Source organism: Bidens hawaiensis, unplaced genomic scaffold (assembly GCF_021521415.1).
Source record: "Bidens hawaiensis isolate Kalapana, Puna unplaced genomic scaffold, B.hawaiensis_p1.1 tig00031255_1, whole genome shotgun sequence".
Classification (NCBI taxonomy): domain Eukaryota; kingdom Viridiplantae; phylum Streptophyta; class Magnoliopsida; order Asterales; family Asteraceae; genus Bidens; species Bidens hawaiensis.
Genome location: NW_027505211.1, coordinates 1 through 10,461, shown reverse-complemented (window position 1 = coordinate 10,461; position 10,461 = coordinate 1). Strand labels below are relative to the sequence as shown.

Below are 10,461 nucleotides of genomic sequence, written 5' to 3'. Positions count from 1 at the left end.
TCCTGACAAACGGATCACCTTTCTGTCCGAAGAACAGCATGTGGCGACTCGACCCAATCAAAAGAAAACCCACAACTAAAAAATCCACTTGGTTAAATTGCTTCAAGCGCAGCTCCATCCCATAACCTCCCATTAACAAAATAATGATGCCACTAATGAATTAACTGACCACGAGTGTTTTCAAATTTCAACGCAAAACTAAAAATTAATTAATTTGAGTCAACAAATAAATAATTTATATTTTCTTCAAGTGAATTTTATGTGATCTAAAACTAATAATAAAATATTTTTTTTTTACCATTACGGTATTTGTATGAATAAATATTAAATAATAATAATAATAATAATAATAGAATAGAATAAAATACAGTATCTAGTTAATAATAATATCTTGAAAGTGAGAGAATCAACTCAACTAAACTCATCTTCAAACCAAACCCAAAACAGAACATGTTTCAACGCTTCTTCCACCACAACCACATCTTCTTCTATGCTTCTTGATACTATTATTAGATTAGATTAGATTAGATTAGATTAGATTAGTTTGAACCAGACCCATGGCTTCAGGCAGCAGAGCAAGCTCTAGGGTTCATCCCCAACAACAACCTTCACCTTCCTCAACACCTTCCACAAGTGCAGCAAATAATAACAATAGAGCTGACTCCATGAGCAAAGCCATTGCTCAGTATGCAGTTGATGCCAGGCTCCATGCTGTCTATGAACACTCTGGTGAATCAGGTAAGTCTTTTGACTACTCACAGTCAATCAAAACCGCCACTGATTCCATTGCTGAACAACAAATGACTGCTTATTTGTCCAAGATTCAAAGAGGTGGCCACATCCAGCCCTTTGGCTGTATGATTGCTATTGATAATATTGCTTTCCGGGTTATCGCCTTTAGCGAAAACGCAAGGGAAAGGCTAGGGCTAGCCCCACAGTCTGTTCCTAGTCTCGAAAAGCCAGAAATCTTGACAATTGGGACCGATGTCAAGACGCTCTTCACCCCCTCCAGTGCGGTGTTGCTCAAACGCGCTTTTCGGGCCCGCGAGATTACTCTGCTCAACCCTGTTTGGGTTCATTCCAAGAACTCGGGCAAACCGTTTTATGCCATTTTGCATAGGATTGATGTGGGGATGGTTATTGATTTAGAGCCTGCTAGGACCGAGGATCCAGCTTTGTCGATTGCTGGGGCCGTGCAGTCTCAGAAGCTCGCGGTTCGGGCTATTTCGAATCTGCAGGCGTTGCCCGGTGGTGATATCAAGCTTTTGTGTGATACGGTTGTGCAGAATGTGAGGGAGCTTACGGGGTATGATCGGGTCATGGTGTATAAGTTTCATGAAGATGAGCATGGTGAGGTGGTGTCCGAAAGCAAACGGGCCGATCTGGATCCGTATATTGGCTTGCATTATCCTGCAACTGATATCCCGCAGGCTTCGAGGTTCTTGTTTAGGCAGAATCGTGTGAGGATGATTGTCGACTGTCATGCTACTCCGGTTCGTGTAATCCAAGATGATAACTTGATGCAACCGTTGTGTTTGGTGGGTTCGACCCTTCGAGCCCCTCATGGTTGTCATGCTCAGTACATGGCGAACATGGGTTCGATAGCTTCGTTAGCCTTGGCGGTTATTATAAACGGGAATGAAGACGGTGCAAGCGGAAGAGGGACGATGGGGCTGTGGGGATTAGTGGTTTGCCATCATACTTCTGCGCGATGCATTCCGTTTCCTTTACGGTATGCGTGTGAGTTTTTGATGCAAACGTTCGGGCTCCAGTTGAATCTAGAGCTACAACTGGCTTCACAGATGTCAGAAAAACGGATTCTAAGAACACAAACGTTGTTATGTGATATGATTCTTCGAGATTCACCAACGGGTATTGTGACTCAGAGTCCTAGTATCATGGATCTTGTGAAATGTGACGGGGCGGCGCTATATTATCAAGAAAAGTACTACCCCTTAGGCATTACACCGACCGAAGCGCAAATCAAAGATATTGTTGACTGGTTATTAGCTTGTCATACGGATTCAACCGGTTTAAGCACCGATAGCTTAGCCGATGCAGGGTACCCGGGTGCAGCTTCACTTGGTGATGCGGTTTGTGGGATGGCGGTTGCTTACATAACATCTAAAGATTTCTTGTTTTGGTTCCGGTCCCACACTGCAAAAGAGATCAAGTGGGGTGGAGCTAAGCATTATCCTGAGGATAAAGACGACGGTCAAAGAATGCATCCGCGTTCTTCGTTTAATGCGTTTTTAGAAGTTGTGAAAAGTAGAAGTTTGCCATGGGAGAATGCGGAAATGGATGCCATTCACTCTTTACAGCTTATATTAAGAGACTCGTTTAAAGATCCCGAAGAAAGCAATTCGAAAGCGGTTGTTAAGGTTCAAATTGAAGAAATGGGGTTGGAAGGGGTGGATGAACTTAGCTCGGTTGCAAGAGAAATGGTTAGATTGATTGAGACTGCAACTGCTCCTATATTTGCTGTGGATGTTGAGGGTCGGATAAATGGATGGAATGCAAAGATTGCAGAATTGACGGCTTACCGGTGAACGATGCCATGGGGAAGTCGTTGGTTCGGGATCTCATTTATAAAGAATCAGAAGAAACTGTTGTCAAACTTCTTGATCATGCTTTACAAGGTACAAGTGCGATTTTTATGTGCATCCACTCAAGCACAACATACAGATTTATGTTTTGTGTAAAAAATACGTTGATGTTTGAACACCCAAGCACAGCAACATAAAGATTCAAATTTTGTAGAGAGAAAAAAGATACTATTTTCTTTCTTTACGATTAATGATGTTCAAATATGCTATTATTGTTTTTCTGTGAATTCATACTGTAATATAAATTGCTCACTTTGCACAGGTGAAGAAGATAAGAACGTTGAGATCAAACTAAGGACATTTAATTTAGCACAAGAAGAAGATGCTGTTTTTGTGGTTGTTAATGCTTGTTCTAGCAAGGATTATACGGATAACATTGTTGGTGTTTGTTTCGTTGGTCAAGACGTTACAAGGCAAAAAGTCGTAATGGACAAATTTGTTCAAATTCAAGGGGATTACAAGGCGGTTATTCATAACCCCAACGCTCTAATCCCGCCCATCTTTGCATCGGATGAGAACACATGTTGCTCCGAGTGGAACACCGCCATGGAGAAGCTCACGGGGTGGGCCCGAGAAGATGTGATTGGGAAAATGTTGGTTGGGGAGATTTTTGGAAGTTGTTGTCGGTTAAAGGGTCCCGATTCTTTGACAAAGTTCATGATCATTTTGCATAATGCGATTGGCGGGCAGGACACTGATAAACATGTGTTTTCGTTTTTTGATCGGCGTGGGAAATACGTGCAAGCTTTGTTGACAGCAAATAAACGGCTTAATTTAAGCGGTGAGGTTATGGGAGCGTTTTGTTTCTTGCAGATTGCAAGCCCAGAGCTACAACAAGCTATGAAAATACAACGACAACAAGAAAATAAATGTTTCGAGAGGATGAAAGAGCTGGCGTATATCTGTCACGAGATCAAGAATCCGTTAAGTGGCATTAGGTTTTCTAATTCTCTTTTGGAAGCAACAAATCTTACCGATTATCAAAAGCAGTTGTTGGAAACGAGTGCTGCGTGCCAGAAACAGATGCTAAAGATTATGAAAGATGTTGATATGGAGAATATTCAAGAAGGGTTAGTTTTTTTTTATTATTATGAAATTGGTCATAAAGCGATTACTAACTTTGAGTTTGAATGGCAGTCATTTGGAGCTTGAAAAGCACGATTTTGTTCTCGGGAGCGTGATTGATGCTGTGGTCAGTCAAGTGATGTTCGCTTTGAGAGATGGAGGTGTACAGCTGATCCGTGATATTCCCGAGGAAGTCAAAACTTTGACCGTGTTTGGTGATCAAACACGGGTTCAGCAAGTTTTGACAAATTTTTTGTTGAATATGGTTCACCATGCACCCTCACCTAACGGTTGGGTGGAGATTCAAGTTCGGCCTACTTTGAAACAGATTTTTGATGGAATGACCGATGTGCATATTGACTTCAGGTATGTTGTCTTTACCTTTATAGATACATATATAATATTATTAGAAAGCAGTTAACAATAGTAAGATGAATGATGATATTGTTGTTCAGGATGGTGTGCCCGGGTAACGGTCTTCCACCCGAACTGGTTCAGGACATGTTTCATGGCAGTCAGTGGAGCAGTGAGGAAGGTTTAGGACTAAGCATGTGTCGGAAAATCTTAAAGCTTATGAACGGGGACGTTCAATACATAAGAGAATCGGAACGATGCTATTTCCATATCGTGCTTGAACTATCTCTTCCTAATAGAACCTGAACCTAACCAACCGACTTGTTCAGGTACAAATAAACAAATAGTGTTTTCTTAAATTATCAGAACAATATCGGCCTGGTCAATGTTGTTGTGAGAGAGCATATGATATGTACTTGTATTGTTGCAAACTGGTACAATGTTGTACTTAAAATGTTGAAATAACATTAGAGTATTTTATAAAATAAAAAACAAACATAATGTATTTGTATGATTGGTGTATAAACATAGAAAGAAAGAAGTTAAGTTAGTTAGTTAGTTATCTTACAGAAGTAATTTATTATTTGAATTTTTTCATTAGCTGATGTATTTACTTTCTTTACAAAAATTCACCAGAGCCAAATGCAAAATCTTTTGGTTCCACTCTCGGCGTAAAACATAAATTTACAACCTTTAAAAAATATATAACAAAATTGCATGATCACTTATGTTTTCAATATAGTTGCTTCCTTTCCGGCCTCTACTCTGTTGTTTCTGTCAAGAAAGAGCAAGAATTGATAAAATTGAACGAAGGCCGACGTTAAGTTAGACTCACCAACTTGCCTGCAGCGTCCTGGTGTGATTTTGTTCCGACATGAATTCCTTTGGGAAGCATACATACCTTTCTGTTCTGTTTTACGTAACCGTACGCTTAACCGCATACTTCTTTTGCAAATATTTAAGTTTGCGTAGTATTTCTTGGAATGTAGGTCGGGATTGGGGCTCGCTGAATGTAAAGGAAAGGAAAGTTTATGGTATTCAAGCCGTTCAATAAAAGATCACTTTAAAAACATATTTGTTAATGAAAACCAACCAACCAACCTGCACCAACAGCTTTCGATAAGTGAAGTCCACAGTGGGTCAACATCGTTTGGGATCTCTGGTCTTCTATCCATGAATCCTACGGCTGCTATAACCTGCATGTATGACTGACATTAATAAGTATGGTTTTCAAAAAGCAAGTGTTACAAGTAACAACTTACAAGCATGCATTGCGCATACTGATCTAACTTACCTGCATCGGATTAAGATCATCCCAAGGCATCTTCCGAGTGACAATTTCCCACAATACCACGCCATAGCTGTATACATCCGACCTAAACAACAAACCAATTAACTAAATATATATCGGATTCATGGGAAAATGATAATTGAAGAAATCTTACTTTTCATCTGCTTGCTCGTTACGAATAATTTCTGGAGCCATCCATTGAGGCTGCACAACACAAATAAAACATACAAATAAACGTTTGCATTTTGTGGGACGCACATAACGTAAAACACGCTTCTAGCTGCAGTTTGAGGTGTAATACCGTTCCTTTCCCAGACTTTGTTTTCAAGTATGTTTGATGCTTGATACGGGAGAGACCAAAGTCACCAACCTACAAATTCGAGCACATTAATTAATCAATAGTGCATTTGAAACAAAACAACTTAAATAAGCAAGCATAGCCAGTCACCTTCACTGTCCAGTTCTTATCCACAAGAAGATTTGAAGACTTGAGGTCACGGTGAACAATAGGTGGATTATACTGATGAAGATAGTTCATGCCTCGTGCCTATCACGAACAACACTACTCAATATATAATAACATAGATGAATAATCAATATAAGGTATGTATGTGCGTACAATATCAATGGCCATTTGAACACGTCGTCTCCAATCTAATCGTGTTGATTTTTGTTGAAGTATCTGAAACAAACTTCCGCTACATGATTAAAACAAGTGGATGTAAACTTGAGTTAAATAAAGATGGCGGGTGTTTGAGAGTGAGTTAAGAGTGAAGAATTAACCAACCGGGTAAGGAACTCGGTGACAATGCATAGATGCTGAGTTGAAGTTACCGCCCCCATGAACAGCAAAATATTTGGATGTCTCAGCCTTTTCATCAGAGACACCTTCAAAATAATTAACCATTACATATATTTATAAGTAACCAAACACTCAACAATCCGTATTAACGGTTGAATAGTTAAGTTACCTCCTGTTTAAACAAGACCATCGAATCTGCCGAATATTCTTGGTATGTAAATGTCTTGATTCACAGATAAACGTTGCCAACCAAAACGACAGAGTTTAGCAACAGACTCGTCTTTTCTTTCATTTCCATTCCACGCCCACATGCTTCTCTTACCAGTAAAATTCTCCTCGGTGAATACTCCAAATGGATACGTCCCAATGTGACCCCGAGGGCTCTCTTCGGTTTGAGCTGCATCCTCTTCATCATCTGTTGTCAGCAATTTTAACTTCACCTTTGAAGCCTGAAAACAAGTCATCATTCAGCAAATTCAGTTGAATAAATCCATAAATGTACATATATAATGATAAGTTGATAGCAGCAAGAATCATCACCAAATTTGATATCTTCGAGGCTATTGATGGCTTCTGATGCATTTGTCGATACGGACGTGAATCAGTAAATATACAAATACCGCCAATTAATCTTCCATTTTCGTCACGATATGGTGTATTCGTACACATAATCACAAAGGTTTCTCCTTTCTTGTTTTTCACGGGAAACTCCCCTGACCACGCCTCTCCACTTACCGTCCGTTCTAGCAGATAATCTGCCATTACAGCGTCTTTCGGGTCCACAAGAATCTCTGTTGGAGTCTTCCCATATACTTCAGCAGCTGTAAGCCCATAAATGTCTTCTGCAACTCGGTTCCTGCATCGTTAATTCCCATTTCAAGGCACAAACACTTTATTAAGAGATCAAAAACACGTTACTATAATTCTCTATTGATCAAACTAACCAAAAGCGAATCCGATATTTGCGATCAAACACATGTACAGCCTGACCCATTGACCGGATAATATTCAAATAGTGACTTTCAGTCAGCTTCGTATCGCCAATGGGTCGACGGTGTGGTTTTGGCTGGTGCATGAGTTCGGATATTTTTTGTTTGATGTGAGCATGTTGTACTTCAAGCTCTTGGATCCTCTTTAACAGCTCCTCAGCTGTTGGTATTTTATGGCTTTGCTCCATAAATTTCCACTTGTGATTTTTGGATTCAAGAAATTGCTTCTTTAAATCTCAAGTTCCAATCTTTAAAATGATCTGTAAACAAATAAAAAACCAAGATTTCTCACAGAAACACATACTGTGATTATTTTGTCTGATCAATCAAATTCATCATCTTTAGAAAAACGCAGTATATTTCATTAGTTGACCAATTTCTTGAATCCAAAGTCAACTTGAAATTAGTATGTGGGGTTTGTTTTCAATGCTTACTGACAAACCCCTCTTCCAAAGAAACAGTTTATGAACTCTTTATAATCATAGCATTTATATATATATAAATTTGTTGTTGTTGAATATTATCTATTATAAGTTAAAAAGAAAAAAACAACACTATATTCAGGGCTGAAGTAGCATTTGTAATCTTTGTTTCCTTCCAGATATGCATGCATGCGTCATGCAGTTTGCATTAGGGATGTGCATATTCGGTACTGGTAACGAAATCTGTATCGATTTGCTACCGTCGGTACCGAATCGGTACCAAAATTTTGAATTTCGGGATCAGTATGGTACCGGTACGGCATAGATATTTCCCAAATTTTTACCTTCGGTACCGGTATTATCCAGGTACCGTACCAAGCTCATCCCTAGGTTACCATATACAACGTCCATATTCCATAAGTCAAAATGCACAAATTTAATTTATTGTTTAATTTATTAGATACTTTTACATATAAATTTGGAAAAAAGGGTAAAATTTTATTTCGTTATATAAAGATGGTTATTTTTTATTAGAAAAAGTTATCAAAATAGACATATATTACGAAATTAAAAAAAAAAAAACTAAGGAGGCGTTTGGGATTCCTTATTTTACATCCTTATTACTTTTCATTAAGTTAATAAGTTACAAAAATGTAACTTATGAAACTTTTTCTTTCACAACATAAGCAATCCCAAACATCTAATTACTTTTCAAAAAGTTTATAAGTTATAAGTTGGTAAAAATAAACAATCCCAAACGCCCCCTAAACAAAATAGGCAAAGCGTAGTGAAATTTTTTGATGATTTAGGTGGGTTGAAGAAAAAAAAAGTGATTTTAGGTAGTGGACTAGAATTCAATTGCTTTAGGTAATCCTTCATCTGAGAGGATTACAAGTACACGCAAGCATACTTTCCACGTGTGTCTCCAAGTCGGATGATTGTTTGACAACTGTTTGTCCATGTCAACGGGTTAGACACGTGGAATCCTCTATCTGAGATAAAGGATTACATAAACTCATTTTACCAACATTTACCATAGGCTTACCATATGGAATCTCCTTTTTTACCTCCTGGACACATGTCACAACCCCTGAGAGGATTGTCACTAGAGGTGGCAAATGGGTTGGGTTGGGTTGGGTTGGGTCGAACGAGTAATGGGTTGAAATAAGTCATGGGTCAAAACGAGTATGAGTCAGAATGAGTTTTGGTCAAAACGGGTCAATTAAAAAAAGGGTTGTTTGGGTTTGGGTCGAAATAGGTTAGGGTCGAACCGAGTTTTGAGGGTTTTTTTTTTTTGTGAACGAGAATAACGGCAGAAACATTTTATTTATTTTTTTTTAGATTTTTCGTTTTTTATTTATATTTTAACTTATGATTTTTTTATTATTATTTTTTTTTGAATTTTTTTAGGGGTTTTTCTATTAAGATTAAAAACCCTCAAAAAATATTCAAAAATAATAATAAAAAAATTATAACTCAAAATATAAATTATAAACAAAAAATGTAACAACACTAAAATGTTTCCTACGTTGTCCTCGTTTCATAAAAAAAAAAAAAAAAAAAAAAAAAAAAAAAAAAAAAAACTCACCTAGAATCGAACCAAAACCGAAAGAATCGATGAAAATGAAACAAAGAAACAAAAAGCCAAAACCGGACCACATCAATCGAACTCGAAAAAATCAATCAAAACGAAACTAGAAGAATTCAAACCGAACAAAAACAAAACTGAAAAAACGAACAAAAACGAGTTCGGAATCGACCTGAAAGAAACAAAAGAAACCAAAACCCAACACGTCACGGGCGAAAACTCGTGTGGGCTTAAAACCTTAACCGAATTCGTTCCAATCTGAAACCCGTTTCGTGCGAAATCTGTCTTGTACGAAAACACATTCCGATCCGAAACATGTCATATTTCCATAGGACACTAACCCACATTGACCAATTTCTTTGAACTTGTCGACCCATTTTGACCTGAAAATAAAAGGATGAAATTTTAAATGACTCATTTTGACTCATTTAGTTAAAACCTTTTACCTAAACCAACTCATTTAACTTTTAAAACAACTCAAATTGACTCATTTGAAAGGGTTTGAGTCAAGATTGTCATCCTTAATTGTCACCATAAGAAATATATGCTAATAGTCCTCGTGAGTGAATTGTATTCAACATTTGGAATCATTAATGTCATATTTGTCACTATAAAAATGTATTCAGCTTTCTCATGAATAAAACATTTTTCCATGAATGAATTATTTGTATTGAACTTTTAAAATGTAACCCTAGGAATTCTCCATCTTTACATTTAAAGATAGGATTATAACTATTCTTCACACACTCTTAATACAATATTAATTAACTTTTAATATCAATGAATATATTACATTTACGTATAGTTAGTTTGGGACAGAGATAAAATAACAATAGATTTTATAAATTATTCACTTCATTTTTAGTAATACATTACATTAAAAAACAATAAAATATAAAGCACAAAACACTTCAATTGTTTCATTTTCCTTATTACACTGTACGTATATTTTATATGTACATGAGGACAAGATGGTAAACAATAAGAATAGATAGGAATCATGAATTTGAACCCCAACCCAAGCATGTATCCCTTCTTGTTAGCTGGTCAAACACCCCTCCCCCCCCCTCCCCACCCACACACACACAAAGACCCTTTTTTTCACAATGAGAATGTATATAACCTTAATCCGATATGAAATGAACATAAATTATAGAATCGACTTGATCATCAGATTTTAGAATATATATTTATAAGTTCACAACCCAAGACCATTAACATTTTGGGTGGAACATATCTAATAATTCTTTTGACTCCAGTTAGTAAGATGGATCTTGAACTTGTAAACAAACACTAGAAACTAAAAAGGGGTATTTTAAGCAATTTCAATAATCATATTTCTGG

The 10,461-nt window shown here is 37.3% G+C and overlaps 1 protein-coding gene and 1 pseudogene across 2 annotated transcripts; one reads left to right on the top strand and one right to left on the bottom strand.

Moving 5' to 3' along the window:
- The first annotated feature begins 413 nt into the window (after nt 1-413).
- On the top strand, nt 414-4,526 carry LOC143611509 (phytochrome B-like; annotated as a pseudogene). The gene is made up of 4 exons (XR_013149784.1): nt 414-2,639; nt 2,869-3,676; nt 3,744-4,037; nt 4,127-4,526. The product of XR_013149784.1 is annotated as a phytochrome B-like (transcript).
- Nucleotides 4,527-4,940: 414 nt separating this feature from the next.
- On the bottom strand, nt 4,941-7,320 carry LOC143611508 (serine/threonine-protein kinase 52-like). The gene is made up of 12 exons (XM_077085713.1): nt 7,063-7,320; nt 6,659-6,974; nt 6,391-6,567; nt 6,288-6,341; nt 6,104-6,204; nt 5,936-6,014; nt 5,765-5,863; nt 5,618-5,686; nt 5,471-5,520; nt 5,320-5,401; nt 5,127-5,221; nt 4,941-5,031 (listed from the first exon to the last, which is right to left on the bottom strand). Exons 1-12 carry the CDS (start codon nt 7,293-7,295, stop codon nt 4,941-4,943), a joined length of 1,446 nt encoding a protein of 481 aa, XP_076941828.1. The 5' UTR covers nt 7,296-7,320.
- Nucleotides 7,321-10,461: the final 3,141 nt, after the last annotated feature.